The sequence below is a fragment of the Enhydra lutris genome, unplaced genomic scaffold (genome assembly GCF_002288905.1).
Source record: "Enhydra lutris kenyoni isolate GAN:26980312 unplaced genomic scaffold, ASM228890v2 scaffoldscaffold1, whole genome shotgun sequence".
In the NCBI taxonomy this organism is placed as follows: Eukaryota; Metazoa; Chordata; class Mammalia; order Carnivora; family Mustelidae; genus Enhydra; species Enhydra lutris.
Window position 1 is genome coordinate 36,301,263 of NW_019154085.1, and position 24,019 is coordinate 36,325,281.

At 39.6% G+C, this 24,019-nt stretch overlaps 1 protein-coding gene across 1 annotated transcript in view; it reads left to right on the forward strand.

The window, feature by feature from the left end:
* Nucleotides 1-24,019, forward strand: part of LOC111142203 (collagen type IV alpha 3 chain) — a 128,153-nt gene that overhangs the window by 37,679 nt on the left and 66,455 nt on the right. The window contains exon 2 of the mRNA XM_022495232.1: nucleotides 23,500-23,556. Within this exon, the coding sequence (XP_022350940.1) occupies nucleotides 23,500-23,556 (57 nt within the window). The remainder of the gene's footprint in view (nucleotides 1-23,499; nucleotides 23,557-24,019) is intronic.

A 24,019-nucleotide genomic window follows, 5' to 3' on the forward strand; every position in this document is an offset into this window, starting at 1 on the left:
CAGTGTGCTGAACGCGTTTGTACATCTGTTCTGGCACACTCGTGTCAGGGTTTCTCTAGAGAATATTCTAGAAGGCTATGGGATATAGTATGCTTATGTTTATCTCGATTAGGAAATACTATGTTCATGTAGGAAAACAGCCTGCAGTGTCTCCTGCAACATATGAGCTTCGGTTTCTCTTGATTGTCACCAACAGCTAGTGCTGCAGGACTTAATTTTTGCCATTCTGCAACCCCCTTTCAATTTTTGTGAAAATGGTGTGCATGAAGTCACACCTGAGTTTGGATTAAACTTGCAGTTTTTCTGGTCACTAAAGGTGTTGAGCACGTTTGTATATATTTATGGGCTGTTTGTGTTCCCTCCTCTGTGAAATGACTGATCATAACTCTTGTCCATTGTTTTGTCTTTTTCTTATTTATTCCTAAGATATATCAATCTTTTCATTGAGAGTATGTTCTTTTGCATCATGTTTAAGGTACCCTTCCCTACCCCGAGGTCATAAAGAAATACTCTTACATTTTCTTCAGAAAGTTTGAAAATTTTGTCTTTTTCATTTCAGTCCTAGTCCATTTGGCATTGGCCCTTTGAAAAGTGTAAGTTGGAGAAACTTTGCGTTGTTTTCTAGATGTATAACCAATTGGCTCAGCACCATTAACTGCGCGTCTGTCCTTTCCCCAGGGATCTGCTTTGCTGGCTCAGTCATATGTAAGCTTTCAATATATGGCAGGTCCAAGGGTGCCTCTGTGGCTAAGTCGGTTGAGCATCTGACTCTTGGTTTTAGTTCGGGTCATGATCTCAGGGTCATGATCTCGAGTTGTGTGGTCAAGCTTAGAGCGGAGTCTGCTTGAGCTTTTGTTTCTCCCTTGCCCTCTGCCCACCTCCTCTTGTGCAAACACACACTCTCTCTCTAAGATAAATCAATAAATCTTTTTAAAAGATTATATATAATATATATTATATATGACATATATATAATATGGTATACATATTATATATGATATATGTAATACAGCATGTGTATTGTATATGTCATATATATAATATGGGGTATATATAACATACATATATATATGGCAGGTTTATTTCTTGGTTCTTTATGTTGTTCCATCTCTACACCAACACCACAGTGTCTTCACTCCTGAAGCTTTGGATAATAAGTCTTGAAATCTTGAATAGCATCCTCCCTCCCTGGTTCTTTTATTCAGATATATTTTGCCCATTATGGGCCCACTACACTTCCATATATGTGTTACAGTGGTGTTTCCAACTTTTTGTGGCTCTCGGTCAGCCCCAGTGCATATTGCTGCGTCTTTATGCTAAAGGAACATTCTCAGTTCTTACTGTGGGACTTCAGGTATCAGGCAACAGCCTGGGTGAACATCCATGACTCGTAAGGTCCTGGGGAAGGTAGTTGAGAGGTATCAGAGTCGAGACACAGCATCATCTTTATTGTCTGCTTTGAGACATAAACCAGCTTAAAGTCATATCCAAGACCCTTGCTGTAGAAATGGTTCTTGACTCCATCAGAAGAGCCACAGCCATTCATAAACAAACCTGTTATGGTTAAACTTTGGGTTTAACGTTTAGAAAGTTGTAAACATCGTAATGACTTCCCTTCATCCTGACCCAGATTGGTTTCTTCCAAAGCAAATCAAGGTCACAGTGTTATTCTCTGTGTGCCGTGCAAATTAAATTAGGTTTATTAGGATTTCTTAAATAGCTACAGTGTGGCATGAAACAAAAACGTGAATCAAATGACAAAGAGACGATGTGTGTAAGAGTATGGAGACCCAGTGGGGATCTTCAACCAGCCCAAGGTCATACAGTCTGAAAAGTCACTCAAGTCTTTTTGCCTTCTGTCTAGTTCCAAATCTTTCTACTCTACATCAGGGTCAGAAAACTTTTTCTGAAGCTTCAGATAGTAAATATTTAGGCTTATGGGCCAAGAGGCAATGTCCCCAGCATTCTGAGCAACTGTTCTCCTGGAAAGCTTAATAGTCTTTTTACATCTAAAGATGTAAAACCATTCTTAGCCTGAGGGCCAGACAAAAATAAACAGTGGACCAGATGTACCCCACAAATTTTATTCCCCACCCCCTCCCACTCTAATCCATACCTAAGAGATGAAAACTCTCATTTTTGCCCTTTTGGTGATAAGGAGCACATGAAAACCAAGTCAAAGCCCCAAAGTAACAAAGATTCTGATTGTGTGTTAGAAGCAAGCACAGGTGAAACTATTGCAGACAGAAATTTAGTTTTGTATTTGCATTCTGAAGATGGCTTAAGTCATTTGGAGTCTGGTTCATTTTAGCTTCCAAACATTGAGAAGTCTGAATGTCTCAGGGACTCTTTAGTACCAAACCACAAAATTAGGAATGGAAAATGATGCTGAGATTTCTTGATTATCCAGTAAAATACCTACATGTGTATTATAATACCTTAAATAAGCACACTGGGAAAACAAGGTTATTAATATATATCATGCTTTTCCTCAATTTAAAGATTAAAAGGTGGCGTTAAGTAATTCTTAGAGTTTCTTCAAACCCAAGTATATTATAACTATGGGCATATAGACATGCCAAATAGTATTTCCATTGTTCTATTAGAGATGTCTTCTTTGATGGGGATTTTGTTGTTTGTATTTTCTGTGGTTTAGGCAAAAGTTGTTTGTCTCTCGCACATTTTAAAGGAAGAAGAATTTTCATGACAGCAGAGAAAATTTTCTCTGTTTCTTGCTGTAAATCCAGACCCCTACAGAGTGTGTCCAGTGTTGTCTTTTTTCATTTTTTATTCCTTAAGCCAGAGTCTATAAAAACACTTCACAATCCTATCTCTAGGCAAAGAACTAGCTTTCCATTCTTCAAATACCTATCCATTATTACAGCCACTGGCTGTGTAAGGTGAAAAACATTTCGGAGACTTGGGTGGAAAACTTGAGACTCATTGCTGAGTCCTTTGAAATATGGTTGCTAGGTATGTTTGCTTCCTTCCCATTTATTCATGTTCTGAAGAGGCTTTTTGTAAACTCATAGGGCTCTATATAGCCTGGATGTCTGCCTTAAGAACTTTCTTATCACATCATTACCTACAAAGGGCGCTGGTTTTCAGCTCCACAAGAATGAAAAGTGTACCTGAAAATATTTTTCAGACTGACTCATTCTTGTATGTCTGAAACTTTTATTGGTTTTGTTTGTTTGTTTGTTTGTTTAATTGGCTTAGAATGTAGGATTGAAATGAGAAAATAAATAAATAAATAATAAAATAAATAAATAAAATAAACTAAATAAAATAAATAAACTAAACCTGAAATAGACTTCTCTCAGCAAAGCATTTTTGTTTTTCATTTTTGTGGACAGGTCACCAGTCACCATTACCTCATCATTATTGTCATTTCCTTTTTTAAAAAAATGAAAATGTTATTACTGTTTTTTCTTCCCAATTGTGAAATAATGTAGATGCCAAAGTTCTAAGACAATTCAAGGAATTAAAAAGTCAAATGTGAAAGACACCTTAATCCCACTACCAAAAAGAATGATTTTTTAAAATATTTTATTTATTTGAGAGAGAGAGAGAGGAGAGGAGTAATGGGAGAGAATCTTCAAGCAGACTCCCCACTGAGCACAGAGCCCAATGCAGGGCTTGATCCCAGGACCCTGAGATCACAACCCCAGACAAAGTGAGATGTTTAACAGCCTGAGCCACCCAGGCGCCCCAGAGATAATTGTTTTTAACTATTCTAGGTATATACTTCCAGACATACTTCTATGCATACACATATGTGTTTTATATAAAACTGTGATCATACTGTTTACCAGTATACTTTCTTCACTTAGTGTCATATCTTCTCTCCAAGGTAAAACATCTGGATCTGCCTCATCTTTCTAGATGTCTCCATAATATTCCAGTGTATTGATATGACATACTATACACAACTGAGTCCTTAGGAAGTCTTGTCTGTCTTATGGGCACATTTATACTACCTCAGCTTTTCCTAGCATCATATGTATGGGTATGCATCTCATGACCTTGGCTTTCAATGACAGATGTTTTGATATTAAAAATTTAATTATGGGACGTCTGGGTGGCTCAGTCGGTTAAGCGTCTGACTTCAGCTCAGGTCACAATCTCAATGAGTTCTGCGTTGGTCTCCGCACTCAACGGGTAGTTTCTCCCTCTCCCTCTCCCTCTGCCCCTTCCCCGCTCATGCTCACTCTCTCTCTTTCCCTCTCAAATAAATAGATAAAATCTTAAAAAAAATTTAATGATGACAAAACAAAGAGAGGTGTTTACATGCTGTTTACCTAAGCTGTTTACATCAAGGATGAACCTTGAGGACATTATGCCAGTAAAATATGCCAAAAGACAAAAAATGCATGATTCCATTTATATGGGTTGCCTAGGGTAGTGAGATTCATAGAGAAAGAAAGAATGGTGGTTGTTACAGGCTGGGAGGATGGAAAAATGGGGAGTTGCAAATGGGAACAGAATTTCAATTTTGCGCAATGAAAAGAATTCTGGAGATGGGTCACACAACAATGCGATTATACTTAACACTACTGAATTGCACACTTAAAAATGGTTATGATGATAAATTATATGTTACGTATATGTACTGCAAAAAAGTTTTTTTAAATAAGAAGATGTTTAAATACGACTGTATGTATTTTATTGTAACTGTTTACTTATTCACTATATAAGCACATCATTACCTAGCAATTTCAATTCTCTAGAAGATAAACAAAAACCAGAACAATGCTACAAAATTTCTGAACTTCATTTATCATTGAGGCCCTAAAACCATACCCAGAGTCTCTTTATTCTGAATTTATAAGCAATTCTACCAAACTTCAGTTACCTGATTTCTTAATTAATAACATGTATGAAACAGAAATATGGGGAGAGGTACAAACAGCTATGGGCAGGAAGTCAAGAGTAGAAAGGAGGAAAGGCAGAATGCCTAAGGAAAAGAGCCTCCCTCAAAAGAAAAAAAAAAGCATATTTGACAACCGAAACCACATACCATCCTGTAATCAAATTACATAGATACAAATATACATACAATAGCATCACTCAACAAATATTTCTTCATCATCATTTGGGAGCCAAGAAATCCACTGGGCACAAAAGTGTTCACACTGACAGCAAGAGTGTTTAGCCAGGAGGACTATGTCACTTACAGTCTATTTACAGAGGCCAAAGACCATAGACTACAATGACAGTTGATCAAAGATTGGGTACTTTTAAGGGTAAACTTCAGTTATCTAGAAATTGTACTTTTTAGAATGTTTCATGTTTTCCCAACAACCCTAGGCCCAAATGAGACTCTTGTTCAACAATCATATATAGATTAGTGACTTTTTATCTATTTAGGCTGACTTCAACCGACTTTTGTGAACAAGCCGTTTGTAAGCATGTCATTCACCACGCAACAGGTGTGCACATTATGAAGTCATATTTGCTGGTTTTCAACATTTGAAATAACTTGATTTTAATTACCCTGTGTTCTTGGCTGTAGCTGTGTTTTATTTGGGTATTTTTGTCAATAACCACAGTTCATAGGCTTGGACTATAGAAAAAGCTCACACGGGACAGAAAAAAATAATGCTGGGAATACCATCGCTACATGATGGTTAACTTAGGGTTCTTCCTCTCTTTTTCTAGGGACATTGCAAATTGTGTGAATCATCTGTATGTCACCTAGGAGTTTATTTACCACATGAGGATTCAGAAATAACATGTGTGGTTTTAGCAACTGAATTCAGTAGTAGAGATAATGACTCGGAAGAAATGTGCTCACAGAGAATCCTTGGTTGCCATGGTCTCTAATAGGACCTAAGTATTTTTCCTTAGAGATAATGTATTAAAATTTAGAGGCCCTGGGGGCACCTGGGTGGCTGAGTCCATTAAGTCTCTGCCTTCAGCTCCCGTCCTGGTCTCAGCGCCCTGGGATTCAGTCCCTCATTCAGGTCCCTGCCCAGTGGGGAGTCTGCCTCTCCCTCTCCCTCTGCCTCTGCCTCTCCCAGGGCTTGTGCACCCTTTCTCTCACTTTCTCGCTGTCACTCAAATAAATAAAATCTTTCTAAAAAAAATTGAGAGACCCGAAAGTTAAGCATTATTTGGGACATTACTGGCTTTGCCCGTTCCATGGTGCAGAATGTTTCCGCAAACAACACTGTGCTTGCTTGCCAGAGGGCTGAAGATACTTTCGGCACTGCTGGGATATTCATGTTCAAACTCCCAGAGTTAATAGCTTTTGAAATACCTGAATGTGACTGAATACCAACATTGTGTAAAGACTACACACAGCACACATCCTTGCTGCCGCCATAAGCCTTAGTTAGCTACCAAAGTCTTATCAAAGGACAGCTGCACCCGCCAGTGTATAGGAGTGTGTATATACGCGCATGCGAGCACATATATATATACATATGTATACATACATATATAAATATCCAAATATATATACACTAGTATATATACTAGTTCTTCTGGATTTGCCAAAATGGCCAAACCTTTTCTTAGCGTTTTCTAAACACAGTTGCACATTTGAAAAGATGTCATGTAAAAGTCAAAGTTCTGCATTTTTTTAATCAGGATATGATACTGATTACATCTCTGTCTTAAGAAAACTCATTTAAATATGCCTTTGTTGTTCTTTCTGTAGTCTTCTTTCCAAAACTAACAGTGAAGGAAGCTATCTAGATGCCTGCTCTGTTGATCCAAGTCGAACAATCAAACTCTATTTTAGCAACAACAAACAGTATTTTTAATATGAAGAGCAAAGCAAATACTAGGGGAGGTGTGAAAATACAGTCATCTTCAGAGAGCTCCAAAAGACACCTGATGTTTAACATTTAGAAGTTTTGTGATCTGGATCTCAGTTGCTTTGAATTCTGAATTTTCATTTTTGCTTGCTTTTCTTTTTTATTCTAAAATAGGGAACTAAAAAAAAAAGAAAGAAAAAAAAAGAAAAACTCTGTTTTTCATATTCTTTTCTTTCCATCCAAAATAGATATCACCATTGTGCAGAATTTCCCTTCTTCCTATCTAAAATAAAAGCATGGAATGAAGTCTCTTTCCTCTGACCCATTATTTCTGTTTTATCTTTGTCTTTTCTGCTCACTGTGCTCTGGGGCTCATGCCCTTTACCTCCTCTTAGACCCTCCTACTTGTAATACTACACCGTGCATTTCTTTTTTCCCAGAGCCAGTCCTAAGGACTCTGGTTTTCTCGTCTACCTGCTCCTATGATTTTTATTTACTTGGCATTAGTCATCTGGAAGAAAAATTTCAGTCAATCATTAATGTCTAAAATATCCAAATGTTTGTTTTTCTGGAGACATAGCTTACACTTTCTTATTTATTTTTGTATGGTGTCTCACTCCAGCTGTCATCACCATAGCTTATCTCTCCATAGTCTGTTTTCAGTGCCATGAAGCATTGTACTATTCTTGACATGTGCCCAATTTCATTTTTAACTTTCTTTTGCTGCTTTAATAATAGTTATCTGGCATCTATAGTTATATAAATTATGCCTACCCACTTGATGGATTTAGTACCCTGTAAGCTATTTTTTTCAGAGGGTCGATATTTATTGAACACCTACTATTGGCGACTGTAGCCCCAGGGCCATGTAGGAGTATCCTGTCCTTTGAGATTTAAAACGACTTGAAATTCTTTGAATACCATCTCAAATCCATGGGAAATCCAAATTCTGCCCAAGATTTCTGCAAATTCCCTGGGGCCTGCATTCTCTTGGTAGCTTCTCCTTCTGATTTCCTGTACTTGCTGAAGACTGAATCACACCAACATCTCAATTTCCACAATTATTCTTCCACTCGTGGACTGGAGCAGGACAGTGCACTGCTTGTTCAGCTTTCCCAGGATGGCAGTTTTACAGAACAAACTTTATCGAAGATTCAGAGACAACATAGGGGACCTCAACCATATTTGTAATGTGCTATTTCTTAGGCTGGGGGTAGGTGAAGAGGTACTTGTTACATTTCTCTTTATACCTTTCCATATATAGTCCATATATAGGGGCCCCCCACCCCCACCACTCAGGTTCATCCTGAGGGTCTCGTTTTATAATCAAGCAAGTCCACATGTCATATGACACAGCTAAGCAGTTTTTCCCTGGGACAACTGCTCTCTTCCTCCCCTGCCCTGTAAATTGTCCCCTCTCCTAGGAACATAGAGATGAGTAAAATGTGACTTCCTATGAGAAGCTTTGTTAGGTGATGGAGAAACAAATAATTACAATGCAATTAAATATGTGTTATGAGAGCAGTTATGCACGAAACAGAGGAGAGAGCAAGTAACTACCAGAAGATTTAAGGAGCTAGTCTTCTGGAAAGAGGTAACCTTTGAACTGCTCCAGAATGAGCACAACTTAGCCAAGCAGAGTAAGGGGTATTGAGAAGTGGGCATTCAGGCCAAAGAAGGACCATGTGGAAAATCCCAGGAATGCAAAAGAGAGCTCGGGGTGACCAGTGGCTTCAGAGGCTGGGGAAAGAGGGGGGACCAGAATACAAAGAGCCTCGTACGTCATGCTGATGAGTTTAGACTTGGCACCGCCAGCCGTAAGGAATGAACAAACAATTTTAATCAGGGGAGAGACATAATACAATTTGGGAAATTTATTTATGGTTGATAATTAATCCTAATTTCTATTTTAAAAAAGAAATATTGTTTTCTTATTTCATAAATACCACAGACTTAAGTGTAATCGTTTTCCAGATGAGGTTCAGTTTCTGCTTAATGCTCAAGAGGTAAAGTTGACTCTCAAAGTGTGTCGGGGGAACTCCTGTAACCCAGTCTCCTGGGCATACAGGAGATAACTTATTAGACTTTAAATGAACAACTTATTAGACTTTAAATACAAATACAGATTCCAGGCACTCAGAGCTATTCTCTAGACTTGCGGTCCTGGAAAAATTAAGACTGCTAAGGGCTCCAGATAATTTATGTAGACTAGTGGTTGAGAATCCCTATCCTAACTTTCAGTCGGAACACCGTGAAAATAACAGATTTTTTTTCTTTTTTTTTTCTTTTTTTTTCTTTTTTTAAATTTTTTTTTATTTTTAAAGATTTTTATTTATTTATTTGACAGCGAGAGATCACAAGCAGGCAGAGAGGCAGGCAGAGAGAGAGGAGGAAGCAGGCTCCCTGCTGAGCAGAGAGCCTGATGTGGGGCTCGATCCCAGGACCCTGAGATCATGACCTGAGCCGAAGGAAGCGGCTTAACCCACTGAGCCACCCAGGCGCCCCAACAGATTTTTTTCTTAATTACGGTTTGATTTGAACTGGTGCTATCAACGAAGCACGTTAATCATAACAAATGCAACAAAAACTCCAAACATTTCTATAGTTTATTTTAAAAGGCAAGTCAGGATATCAGATTCTCTCCTTATCCTTTAGAGAGCTTTTATATTTGTGATTTGTTGGCTTCTGTCCTGCTCCTATCGAAGTGTTAAATAGCATTTACTGTCCTCCACTCTTAGGGAGAAAATACTTTCATGATAGTGGCCATCATGAGCCAGGAATGGAGCCCCAACCCAAATCAGCCCTAAAGGTTTTTTTTTTTCTATAATGTGGGCACAGCTGAGACCAAGCCTGCAGGTTTGTGGGTGCTACCTCTCCAATCCAGCCGGGGCAATGGGCAAGAGAACTAGCATGTGTAATGGCCTCTATGCTTGGAAGTTCCGCAGTCTTCCTAAAATGTAGTCAGCTCCTCTGCTCAAGAGAAAAGGAGAGGTTCTGGGCTCCACATAAAATCTGGACCAACCTTGGACTCAGTATGAGACAGATGAACCCTAAGGCCACTTGCAGTCTTAATAGTGTATGATTTAGAACAACAGAGAGTGTGGGTGTCCCGCCTCCCCAGCAAGTGGTAGGCCAGGCAACCTCCAGGACTGACCTTCATTGGCAGAGAATCTGCTGAATGTGACTTCATCAAGCGGTTGAATCATTTTCCTTTAAAATTTTCCTATGTTTATTCTTACTGTATTTTTTTTTCTACTGGGAAGTCAAAGCTAGATTGGTGATTTTCCAAATTGGAGAAAAACATCACTGAAGAGGAACTTAGAATGCTTTTAGGTTGAGAAAACAATAACTTATTAGACTTTAAATGTGAACTTAACAGGAAATTTTCTGGTTTTGAGATGAACTTTCTTTTTTATTGTGAATTTTGAGCAGAGTAAAAAATACAGACAGTAAATAATAATAATAATAATAAAATATTTGTAGTATTAAAAGACTTAGAGTAAAACAAAGTCCCCCTCTAGCCTACCCTCCCACGCATCCCCCCAAAGAGGCAGACATTTTATTTATTTGTTTATTTTATTTTATTTATTTGTTTGACAGAGAGAGACACAGGAAGAGAGGGAACACAAGCAGTGGGAGTGGGAGTGGGGGAGGGAGAAGGAGGCTTCCTGCCCAGCAGGGAGCCCAATGTGGGCCTGGATCCCAGGGTCCTGGGATCATGACCTGAGCTGAAGGCAGAGGCTTAACAATGGAGCCACCCAGGCGCCCCTAACACTATTGACTTGCAGCTCAGTAGGTGAGGACGCTTCTGTGACCTACAACTCCCTTTTCTTCAAATCTTCCCAACATGCTTAGATCAAAACTTTTGGTTATATCAGTAGTATATGGTTTTGGAAATTGTGTTCATTACTAAGCCACCGCTTTTCATGTGTTTGAAATTTCTTGGACAAACTTTTGTTTTTCCTGAAGTTTTTAAATTTTCTAGTCACACTTGTCAGTTTCCTTGGTGTCCCCCAGGGGCTGCCATCCTCTGGCTCTAGTCTGAGTTATTTATACCTTGATTATCCTGAGACACTCATTCTGAGTTAGATCCTCTCTCCTCGATCCCAGGTCTTCCCCTTTCTTGACCTGATTCCTTTTTTTGGTGGAACACATCCTCTAGTAGTTAACCATGGAAGAATGCCAGGATGGTAATATTTTTGCTTCCTTATGGACCTGAATATAATCTGTGTGTCCTCAAACTTAATGTATCATTTGGTGAGTATCAAAGTCTACAATGAAAATCAATTTCCCCTAGAATTCTGAAAGCGTCATGCCATATTTCCCTTGTAGTATTATCGTTGACACATCCAATGTGTCATTGGATTCCAAGATCTTTGTATGTGTCGGTTTCTTGTGGTGTTTCCTTCTAGAATCTTCTCATGGTCCCCAGTGTTCTGGAATGCTTTGATAATATACCTCAGATGTGTATTTGTAAGGGAATATTCAGTAGGCTCTATCAATTAAAACATTTATATTCTTCACTGAGAGAATCATTTCTTTTATTATTTCTTTGATAATTTCCTCCAATTTTATCTCCTTGGCCTTTCTGAAATCCCATTTGGTCAGATACTGGACATCCTGAATTGATCCTCAAAACTTTTGTGCTTTTTTTTGTTATTGTTCACCTCTTTTTCTTTTGCCCTATTTTCTGAGAAAGTTCCTAAATTTCTCTTTTATCATTTCCATCAAACTTTTAATTTTAGTTGGACACCCTGTATTATTCACTACTACCTAATTGATTAGCCCCCAATTGTTCAGTTCAAAACATTGAACATTTATCATCTCATACATTTTTTGAGGGCCAGGAATCCTGGGAGCAGAAGTCTGGGGGTGCTATCTCCAGGTCCCTCATGTATTTCAGAAGCTGTAGGCTGGAGCAGTAGTCATCTAAGTCTTGACAGAGTCAAATAGCTCATTCATAGGGTTGTTCCCAGAGGCCTAAGTTCTTTGATGCATGGACCTCTTCATAAGGCTCCCTGACTTGACATGGCAGCTGGATCCCTCATAACAAGTAACCCAAGACAGAGCAGATATCACAATTTTATTTTATGACTTAGTCTCAAGTGACATAGCATCATGCTTGTCCTATTCTGTTGGTCCTACAGACCAACCCTGGTTCAATATGTGATGGGACTACAAAAAGGCATGAATGCCAGGAGGAGGGATCACTAGGGGCCATCTTAGAGACTAGCTACCACAGCTCTGTAATCCAATTTTTGTTGTTTCTTTTTTCTTTCTCCTCTGTGTGTACCCACCCTTTTGGAATGGACCCTATTGGAAATGCCTCATGACTCCAAATAATGTTAAAATGGTGTTTCTTGGCTCACGTTCCCTACTATGCACAGGTGCCAAATTCCAAACCACCACGGTTGGCTTCTAGACTCAGTCCAACCATGTGATGATTCAATACCACCCCCCAATGCTTTGTTTTGTCATTGCATGTTACTCACCAGAAATATTTATCTTGTTTTTGAGTTTGTCTTTGCTTTCTGGTTTTGTGTCTTATCTTTTATTGGAACAGAGGATATGTGAAAAGTATTTACAAATGTAATGGTCCAGTTGACATGAAGCTTTCACTGGTCACCCAGCTTCCAACAATTGACACTTTTGATCTGTTTTTGTCTGCTCACCTGTTTTTCTCATCTTGTGAGTTGGTACTGTTTTTTATTCTTTATCCATCTTATTCTGGTTTTCACACACATGCAAAAAAAGAGGATAAATATAAAAGTATTTAAACAACTATCTTTAGGGGTGCCTGGGTGGCTCAATGAGTTAAGCCTCTGCCTTCGGCTCAGGTCATGGTCGAGAATCCTGGGATTGAGCCCCACATTGGACTCTGCTCAGCAGGGAGCCAGCTTCTCCCTCTCTCTGCCTACTTGTGAACTCTGTCAAATAAATAAATAAAATCTTAAAAAAAAATTTTTTTTAATTAAAAAAATAAACAACTATCTTTCTGGATTAACTTTTATATACATAAGTGAGCCTGTTTTTTCTCATTATTCAGAATAATTTGGCTACCCAAATCGTATTCGTATTTTCAAACAGTAGCACATCAGAATCTCCCCAAAAATCCAAACAAGGCTTCCATTTGGAAAACTGACCTCGTCTAAAGAGGGACCTTCAGCTTCTTGTCTTCCTTTTGGGTTACCTTTAGGTTCACAGATAGAAAATGGATTTTCCCTTGAATCATCTTATATTTATATGATTGAGTGCAAGGTTTCTAAACACTTCTAGCAGCTCTCCCAGAACCCAAAGCTGAAAACTGTGAAACTCTGAAAATCACTTTAGATTTGCTATTGACAGTTGGTATAATTAGCCAAGTAACAGCTTTTGGAAGTGGTGAAAGGCATGTGATCATTCTCCACACGGACAAGAGCTAAGGGCCACTTTTCCAGATTCTCTCCCACATGAAGAAACATCCCTGGAGAGATGAACGAGAATCTTGACATGCCTGGTTCTACTGTGCTTCTTCACGGGTTGGCAAATGAAAAACAAATAGATGAATTTGTTTTTTTTTTTTTTATTGTTTAAATTTTTTTAAAGAATTTATTTATTTATTTGACAGACGGAGATCACAAGTAGACAGAGAAGCAGGCAGAGAGAGAGGAAGGGAAGCAGGCTCTGTGCTGAGCAGAGAGACCGATGCGGGGCTCGATCCCAGGACCCTGGGATCATGACCTGAGCCAAAGGCAGAGGCATTAACCCACTGAGCCACCCAGGCGCCCCTAGATTAGTTTTATATACAAGATACTTTTTTAAAATTTTAGTTATTATTTGACAGAGAGAGACACAGCGAGAGAGGGAACACCAGTAAGGGGAGGGCGAGAGGGAGAAGCAGGCTTCCCACTGAGCAGGGAGCCTGACATGGGGCTCGATCCAAGTACCCTGGGATCATGACCTGAGCTGAAAGCAGACACCCAACAACTGAGCCACCCAGGTGCCCCCACAAGATACTTTTTTTTTCTTTTTTTTAATTAAATTAAATTTTATTTTATTTCAGTGTTCCAAAATTCATTGTTTATGTATCGCACCCAGTGCTCCATGCAATCCATGCCCTCCATAATACCCACCACCAGGCTCACCTCCCTACCCCCCCAAAACCCTCAGTTTCTCTCTTAGAGTCCACAGTCTCTTCTGTTTTGTCTCTCCCTCTGACTTTTTTAAACAAGTAATAGTATCAAAAATATTTTTAACCCCCCCCCAAAACCCTCAGTTTCTCTCTCAGAGTCCACAGTCTCTTCTGTTTTGTCTCTCCCTCTGACTTTTTTAAACAAGTAATAGTATCAAAAATATTTTTTAAAAGACCTGGTCCTACATATAGGCAAACCAAGCAGGCAAGCTAAAGGGTCCCATGTGCCCCAACATGTGTCTTGCCTGTCAGTCGGGAGTTTGAATTTTCTACCACTTGAGGCATTAATGGAAGGGTGTGTGTGTAAGAGACATTTATCAGTAAAAAATGTGTCAGTTTACAGGGCATATTTTAAGATGCAACATGCATTACACTGTATGAGATTAGCTTGCTGACATCTCTCAGAGAGAAAACCATGTGGTAGTAGGTCACAAAGCAGATAGTGGCTAACCAGAGGGATGTGGGTGGAAGAGAGACGGTAGTTATGACTAGTTTAGTGCTTCCCAAAGTCATGCCTGTGTTGGACGGTGTAGACTTTCACCAGACCAAGGGAAATGAGAAAAGAACAGCGTAGGTATTGCCTATGAAGTAAAACTTACTTATTTTCACTTTAAAGAAGCATCTTATAGTCTATGAGCATTTAATTGCTTCGTTAACAGTGCTCTAATTTGTTTTCTCTTGGGGCGCCTGGGTGGTGTAGTTGGTTAAGTGCCTTGTTTGCAGCTGGGGTCATGATCGGGGTTGTGATTGGGGTTGTGAAATTGAGCCCTGTCAGGCTCAATTTGAGCCCCGCATGCTCAGTATGGAGTGGGCTTAAGACACTCTACCCCTTCCCCTCGGGGGCAAGAGCACACATAAGTTCTTGCTCCCTCTCTCTCAAATAAATAGGTGAGTCTTTAAAACAAAACAAAACAAAAACCTGTTTTTTAAAAAAATATTTTATTTATTTATTTGACAGCGAGCAAGAGAGATCGCAAGTAGGCAGAGCAGCAGGTGGGGCGGGGTGTGTGTGTGTGTGACGAAGCAGGCTCCCTGCTGAACAGAAACCCTGATGTGGGGCTCAATCCCAGGACCCTGAGATCATGACCTGAGCCTAAGGCATAGGCTTAACCCACTGAGCCACCCAGGTGCTCCAAAAAACCCTGTTTTCTCTTAAGGGATGATGATAGTAGATGATAGATTTGCTATTGGCTCATGGGTGGGAAGATAGATTTGCTTATTCATGTTTGAAGATAGCCATTGCCCTTACATATCAAAATATAAATGAAACAATCCACTGTTGGTCTCCATTAATTTTTTTTAATTTTGCTGCCTTGTGAAGTACAAAATATAAAGAACTATTAGATTAGATGATCTTCTGGATTCTTCCAACCCACAATTTGCATTAACTGTGCCCTCTCTGCCAATAACCCTTGGACTGAAGTATGGTGGGAGGAAGGGGAGGAATATGAGGGAGGGAACAGGGGGAAGAGAGAGATTCCTAGGTGCCACTCTGGCAATTCTCACAGTTACAAAATACTATTTTTCTTTTTATTTTTTCCCAACTGTTTGAAAAATATAAATTCTTAGGTCAAAAGTAGTGCAAAAACAGACACAGACTGGATTTGGCTTGTGGGCTGCAGTGCACCAACTCCTAATTTATACTGTAAATTCCATGAACTACGATGTTACATTTATCCCTGGGATTTTACATGCCATCGTTGGGGACACAGTGACAGTGTGAGGGGAAGAGATACATCTGAGTCCCTCCCCCAATGCCTCAGTAGCCTACAAAGCCAGCCAATAATTAAATATAGTATAGTGGCTGAGAATGTGGTCCTGGATCAAACCAGCTGGATCCATATCCCCCAGCTCCATTCGTAACGACCTCTAGCCTCTGACATCCAGTTTTCATAGCTCGAAGGTAGAGCTAATTCTAGTACCTACCTCCCAGAATTGTTATTGGGTGTAAATGAGGCCATACACAAAGCAGAGCCTGAGCAGTGTCCTATGTAGTCACTGTTCAAAAAAATGTTAACTACTGAAATCATACTAGGAAGGATCCAAGTTCATTTCCTCTACAGCATCCTTATCACGGGATCCTTCAGAGTCTGTTAATCTTACATGAATGGTGAAGGACTCTTAGTCCTGTAAGACTTAAAACCTTTTAGGGCAAGGGAAAAAAAAAACAAAACCGAAAACCTGGAGTTAATCATTATAGGTATAAATCCCACTCACTGCCTTATACAAGATGGACAGAACTTTCTTACCAATTTATTCCCAGATGTACCAGAGACCTCTGATTGCCACCTTCTTTGTCAGAGCCAGTAACGTGCATGCTTGCTGTCGTCCAGAAAAACAAAAACGGGTGGCTGATTTAGATGTCTAGACAAGTGATGTCTCTCTGGACAGAGGTTGAAAGATAGGAAGTGGCAGCTCCAGTGAGATTTCTGTGATATCCAAGTGTGGTGACAGGGGCTCCTGGGCGGGGAAGAAGGGGCCACCACGGGAGCGGTGCACGGGTGTCCTTCTCCTTTACTGGAGGGCAGGCTGCCAAGGCTCATGGTCAGTTGCTTAAGGCAGACGCGGGATGGAGGGGCCCTGCGAAGAGCGGCTCATGGAGTCTGTCTGGCTCAGTCATCCACACTCCGTCAGCTCTTTTCACACACAAAAACTTTCGCCTCAGGCTATTGGCTGGGCAAAGGATCAATAATCATAATGCAGAATCAACAGACCTGCTCAGTAGAGTGTTAACCAGCTTTGAGCGCTGCCAACTTCCCCTTACACTAAACCAGGCCGAGCTGAACGTGGGGGAGGAGAGGCTGGGGGGCAGGCAGGGAAGTCCACTTCTGGTTCACCAGAATGTAGGTACGATGGGCGTACAGGGTTTTGAAGGCAGAAAGAAAAACATCCAAGATTATTTGGAAATGATTTCCTGACCTATTAATGACAAGTAAAAATGTATGTTCATAACTAGATTCTTTATTTGTTTTAGGAGTAAAAAGAGAAATGTTTACTGCCTGCCAGGGCTGAGGAGATAGAAGGAATTGTGAGACATTGTTTCTCTTGTAGTCTAGAAAACATAGTAAGCCCTCAACTCATGGGCTTTTAAGTAACAATATTAATTTAATACATTAGTAATTGCCCAAACTGTTGATAGCCACAGTAACAGCTGTAGGGGAGGAAAAAATTTTCCTTGACCCTCTTAGGGTCCCTGACTGGGTCTAAAAATTAAACTGACAAAGACAGATTAACAGGAGAAAAGCACACTAATTTAATTAATATTTTACATGCTCATGGGAGTCTTCACAAGAGAATGAAGATCCAAAGACGTGACCAGAGCAGGAAACTTTATACCTTTTAGGCAAAGCAATAAATTTGTGAAGAATTAACAAGACAAGGGGTTTGGGTTTGTGGTTGTAAATGGTGGAGAGGTAACTAGGAGTAGGTTTATTTAAAATTCCTCTGGTGGAGCCCCTGGGTGGCTCAGTGGGTTAAAGCCTCTGCCTTTGGCTCAGGTCATGATCCAGAGCCCCTCATTAGGCTGTCTGCTCAGCGGGAAGCCTGCTCCCCCCCCCCGCCCCCGCCGCCTGCCTCTCTGCCTGCTTGTGATCTCTGTCTGTCAAATAAATAAATAAATTTTTTAAAAAAATGAAATTCCTCTGGTGCTATCTCTAGACTAATGAGAGTCTGTCTCCAGTTTCTTGCCTTTACATAGAAAAGGGGGAACCTTCTCTGCATTTACTGCCTCATTAGTGCTTTCAATTCAAAATAATCTTTATGTCAGAGAGGAATATGGGGGTGCCATATTCTGGTTCCCTTCACAACCCTCAGTGCTATATATTCATTTAAGTGCTTTACCAATATTAACCCATTTGACCCCATTTTACAGCTGTGGAAGCTAAGGCACTAGAGAGCACCTAAAGTTATACAAATGACTTGGCAGAGCTGGGATGTAAACTCAGGAAGTCTGCCCTGGAAACGGTACCCTTAACCCTTCTGCCACATTGCTGGGAAGAGAGGGCAACATGGGGGCAATTCGTGGGCAGTCCAAGGGCAGGCTGGGAGCTGAGACAAAGAGACCAGCGGGAGATCCAGCTGATCAGACCTCCTGGGAAGTGCCTGCTGCCTTTATATAATACAGTTGACTTGGCATATTTCATGTATGAGCATCAGGAACCGTTGGGGTTTCCAACCAACATTTTATTAAACAAGTAAAACAAATTATATCTGTGCTCATGTATAAATAATATCAACTAGTATATTCAATATACTCTAAGAGTACTATTAACAAATACTACTTAATTCATTTGTAGTCAAACAAAAATACTTTTCAGTCTCTCTTACTGTTGCTGTTAGAATCAGGACCAGTGCAGATGGGACCGATGGTAGGAAGTATCAGATAATAGTGTGTGTGTCCTTTGGCCTAGTACAGCAAGAAAGGGGAGAGAAGTGACCCCCTTTGACTGGAAGCAGGGCACTCTGCAGGCTCCTTAGTGACAGCATCTCAAATCCTACTCACAAAAAAACCCCCTGGAGGATAGATCTTAATATCCTCCGTTAAAGAAGAGGTAACTTGGAAGGATTAAGTAACTTGTCCTAAGCTCCAGTTCACAGCTAACAAATCTGGGAACAGATCCTACGTAGGTATGGCCTAAGAACTGTTATTTCTTGACTTCTAAACCTATTAAGATTCTCTACTATCACAGTTTATTTTACATTTTAAGTGAGGTTGTAAAAAATGCATGTGACCTTTAAGTGAATTATTCTCACAACTTTTAACTATTTAATATTCAAAAGTGCTAAAACATCATGTAATCTTGGATCACTTCCTGATGTATTAATGGCTAGCAGGGTGCAAAAACCCATAAAATCATTATTAAGAGCTTTCTGCTCATGACAAATGATTTCTTACTTCATTAAGGTATATGGAAACTAAGAGGTACTTTATTATTGGAAGAGGAAAAGTCATAAAATTTTTGCTTAAGAAATATTCATTAGTTCTGCTTTCTTAATGGCCAGTAACACTTGGCCAAGCTGGTTTTTAAGTGATTTGGCATTTGAATAGAGGGTAATGGGTTATAGTCTATTCTACCACAGAAAAATATTCCATGGTGTTTCAAAAGTGGCTGCAAAAAAAGTGGGTCAAACTCAGTGATAATGAAAATAGAGTCACTGTACCTTTTAGCCAAATAATCTATTTGAATTATTCATACACATTTGCAAATTTAAAAATTAGTTCAGGAAAAATAGCTTAATTAAGAGAAATGAATATCTTGAGTCTGAGGCTACTGTCATTACCATCCAAAAAGTGAAGAGCCTAATTTCCATGGCCTGGGAAGTGCTCTCAGATGTATCACAGGCACAGCACTTGCTTCTAAGGTAGCAGTTGAACAAAAGCCAAAGAGTGCCCCTAACTATAATTTTGAGTTTATTCACTCAGGTGGAGCATCTGTGTGTCAGCAAAATTGTCACATACTCTGAAGTCCTAGGTCAGTCCAATTTTGCAAATATATAGGCTGGCCATGCCTTGTCATTTTAACTGCAAATTAAAACTGGAAGAGTTTTGGAGCATTTCTGCTAACCCAAGCATAGAAACAGCCCTGGACCTAGCTCTGGAATCTTGCCAACTGTGCTGACCGCCTGCATGTGGGTAACACGGTGGACAGATAGATCCTCTCACAATGACTCTCCTTTTGAGTGACTGTTGGACTGACCAGAACTCTCCATACCTGCTCTATAGTATATCGGTCGATGCCCACTGACACTGCCCACCTGAGACCCATAGGCTTCTCCCTAGTACATTGACATATGCCTTCTCCACTGGTGGAGTTTTATGGTTGCCAAGAGTTAGTTGTTTCTATCAGTTGTACTTATTATAGTAACAAAGTGATTTCGTTAAATATTAAATAACAAATTGGTTAAATACAAATGCATAAGATTTGTATTTCTGTGACAACTAGCAACTGCTATTCAATTAAATATGGCTGAGAAAACATTTAAGAAGTTAGAGAAAAACATGTTTTAATGCCGAGAAGGACTCCATACTCAAATTGCTCCATAAGCATCTTCCAGGAATAAACCTGTTTCAAAGAAACCAGAAGCTGAAATTGTCAGTGGTGTATCATCATGGGTGTGGCTTAGGAAGAATGATGTCGTAGAATTCCAACAGCAGACCCATTCCCAAAGAAAAGATCTGGACCCTATTTCATAAGATTGAAGAATTGGCATACATGTGTATATTTTAAGTTATAAAATGTCTAAAATGTTCGTGGATCTGTTCATTTTTTAAAATTTCTCAATTTAACTAATTTTTTCAATTAACCAACCAGCTGGTTTTGAACTATCAAATAGGGTTTTTATCTTAATGTAAAGACAATGAAACCAAATACAAACAAAACCTAAATATGTTACCCCCTAATGTTCCAACTGAAGGACAATAATGTAAAAAATCAGGAACCGTGGTTTTGATGACCAGAAAAGGGGAGCAAAGTCACTGTGGGTGAAAATGGAAAGCCAGACCCCAGGCAGGAGGGAACTCAAGGGAACAATACAGTCACACACAGCGAGCCCCATACCCAATCTGTGAATATCACCTGTCTGAGTCCTAAGGCTTCTTCTTTGAAACCATGAGAGCCACAGGTTGAGAACAGACTTCATTTATTGGTTATAAGTAAAAGCATTGATTGAGTCTAAATCTGGGTCTGAATTGAAAGATTTGCTAAAAATTAAACAGCTTTTTATTTACTAATGGTCATCAATAATCTTATATAAGCCTCCAGAGCTCACTTTAGAACCAGTAACCTGAAGTTACCAATTACCTGAAATTAAAAAATCAGTGTTGATTTTTTAGGTTCAGAAATGATGTTTCAACTGGATAAGAATATACTGTTGTTTTGGGGAGATGCACGCAGAAGCATTAGCAGTGAAATGTCATGGTATCTACAGTCTACTTTTCAACAGTTTGGCAAAAACACGTGTGTGTGTATGTGAGAGGGAGGGAAAGAAAAAGAGATGGTAACAGTTGGCATATCTAGATAGGAAGCTCTAGAAGGGTTCATTGCACTGTTTTTCAACTTCTTGAAGGGTTTCAAAGTTTCCAAAAAAGACTTTTCAGTCCAAGCAACTAATAACTAATTAGCCTGGTGTTAATTTTAACATGTATTAAAATAGCCAAGGCTTCTAGTTTCATTTTTTGCCACTTCAATGATAGTTGTGCATAATTCATGCATAGAGAAAATATCTCAGTCACGGCAGTGTAACAATAGCCATAGACTCCTGTGCCTTGAAATTCCAGGTCCAAATTGGATGTAAACAAATTACCAGTTTTCTATCTACCCATCCATCCATTTACCGAATCCACAAGCATTTGCTGAGTATATATTATACATCAGGGCTACTTATGTGAATAAGACTATAATTCCTTCCCTCCTAGGGCTTACAGGCTCCAGGGAAAATATACATTAAACATGTAACTACAAGTGTTCATGGGAGCAAATAAGAAGGATGGATGACCTGATCTCATTTGGGGGCAAACACATACCTGTTCAAGCTCATAGTGAAAGATTTCCAGTAACATATGGCCAACATGGCGTTCGCTCCAAGAAATAAAATAAGGCCTGCCTCATGATCTCCATCTACCTTCTCAGAGTTTAGAGGATTGGTCATTTGCCTCCTCTTACCCGTGGTCCAGAGATTCCCAGAAAGTGCTGTGTAGTGTCTGGAGGCAGAAGAGCCAGAGATGCTCACTGTCTACTTGAAAACCGTGGCCCATCACCACCATGTGAACCTGGGCATTGGGTCCTCACGCAGGTGGTGCTTCCTTGTCCAATATCTAGTGCTCTTGGGTGTAGGACTCAGACTCCTCTCTGAGGCCCTGCTGCACCCCCACACATACACATGCTGTGTGGGAGCAGCATGCTTGTCCCTCCAACTCTTGGGACCAACTGTCAGCAGGTACTGAAACCAGAAACAAAAGCAGGAGCCCTTGTCTTCAGCCAGCTTTCGCTTTCAGCCCAGTGACAAAGCATCCCAAAAGTGAGGGGCACAAAAACTTGGCTACTTGTTTGGGATGACAGGAAAAAAAAGACATCCCAAACAAAAACCGATGTGCAAATTAGTGTGCCAAATGATCTAATGTTCAGACACATTTCGAGAATTAGCTCTAGCTTGCAGACTCAGATTTTACATGATAGCTTAGACCAGTGGGATCAGAATCACTCAGAGGGCCTATTAAAACAGAATACTGAGACCCACCCCTGAGATCAGGTTTCTGATCCAGGGGGACTGGGGTAGGGCTGATAGTTCACATTTCTGACAAGCTTACAGGTGGTGTGGATGCTGCTCATGGGGGGACCCCACTTTGAGAACTATTACTTCAGTAGAGTATTCTTAAATATGTGATTGAAATGAACATAAAGTTTAAAAATCTAGAAAGACAAGATTAGATATATTATGTCAAGGTATGACTGAATGACCCCAAACATCTGGGAGGAAAATCAGAAAAATCGTTTTCTAAAAAATACCAACTCTCCAACCCTTGAGGAGAATATCGATTTTCCTTGTCAATCACTTTCTATTTATATAAATCATGAGGTAGGTATAAATTTGGTGTCTGAAAATTACTATACACTTCTCTTCCTTGAAAGGCAGCATAGCCTACTGGTCTACGTTCAGGAAACAAAGATGTTTTTGCTTGAGCATTTTATTTTAATTGAACAAATAGGGCCCTCCACTTTGGAAATATCTGAGGTAATTTTTATTTTATTTCTTCCTACCAACCAGCCAGCACAGGTCCTAGACTTGCCCTGCTTTTGCTGTCAATTAATATTCATTTCCTGTGGAAAGCAAACTCATTCTCAGTTAATATTAACCTGAAGAAAAAAATTTAAAAGATAAATACATAAACATAGAACATGTGTCAAAACACATTTTAAATTTAGTATTTTCAACTACCTCTTTGTTCCTCTGCTGGCAGAGATATTTTCAAAAATCGACCTTCATTACAGTTGGCCTGTGCATAGGTTCTAAAATGTATCAAAGTAACTGTGATAGGATAAGACCGCCCAAGCTCACAGCTAAATTTTTGTTTTTGATTTATACTAAGAACCCGTTGATACACTAGTGAATTAGTTTGTTCTTCTTGAACATCATTCCAGGAAAAGAAAATCTTTGAATCACTTATAGAAGATATGACCAGTTAATATACACATATGCATATATATATGTAGTTAAATCTAAGAGACTTGCCAACATTAGACCACTTTCTACTGATGGTTATGGCAGTTTCATATGGTACAACTATACATTATCCTGAAACAAGGGAAGATGACTTCCTTTTTTCCATAAATAACTTAAATTCCCCAACATAATAAAAATGATGTACACTCACCCAACAGCTTTCCTAAATGCAACATCTTCTCACTTCTTGGCTCTGTTTCTCTTGATATATTATTGTCCCAGTATGGCTCCTAACAAATGGTGTTTAATGCTCAAAGAACAGAAAAATATGTTTGCTTTTGCCTGGTCAGGCAGGATTTATTAAGCTGTTTTTAAACAATACTCTTTCTTTTTCCCTTTTCCTAGGGCTGTGTCTGTAAAGACAAAGGCCAGTGCTTCTGTGATGGGATCAAAGGGGAGAAGGTAAAAATGAAATCTTAATAATATTCTTTTCTTCTGTGGGGCTCACCCAGGAATTCGCTCTTATCAGAAAGACCCGCAGTGTGTTATTCCATTCCCTAAGTCCAATTTTAAAGAAATTGTATATAAACATTAACCAAAGAAAAGGAGGGAAAAAAAAGCCTTCTGGAAAGTTTCAAGCAACTTGTGTAATGCCATCAGTTAAAATGTTAACTCTTTCGGTCTGTAAATAAAAAGGAGCAAGTTGGCAAAAAAGAAAGCTTCTAAGAATGTCTCTATATGTAGAAATGTTGATAAACATGAGAGACCAACGGAAGACAGCTTGATACACTCAGTTGGACACAGGCTTTGGAATCCGCAGACTTCAAGGCTCGCAGCACTGGTGCAGGCGCGCCCCCTGGCGGTAGAATTCCGCAACAGCACTCTGACTAAGGCCGAAATGCCGCACAAGGAAGAACTACAGGTG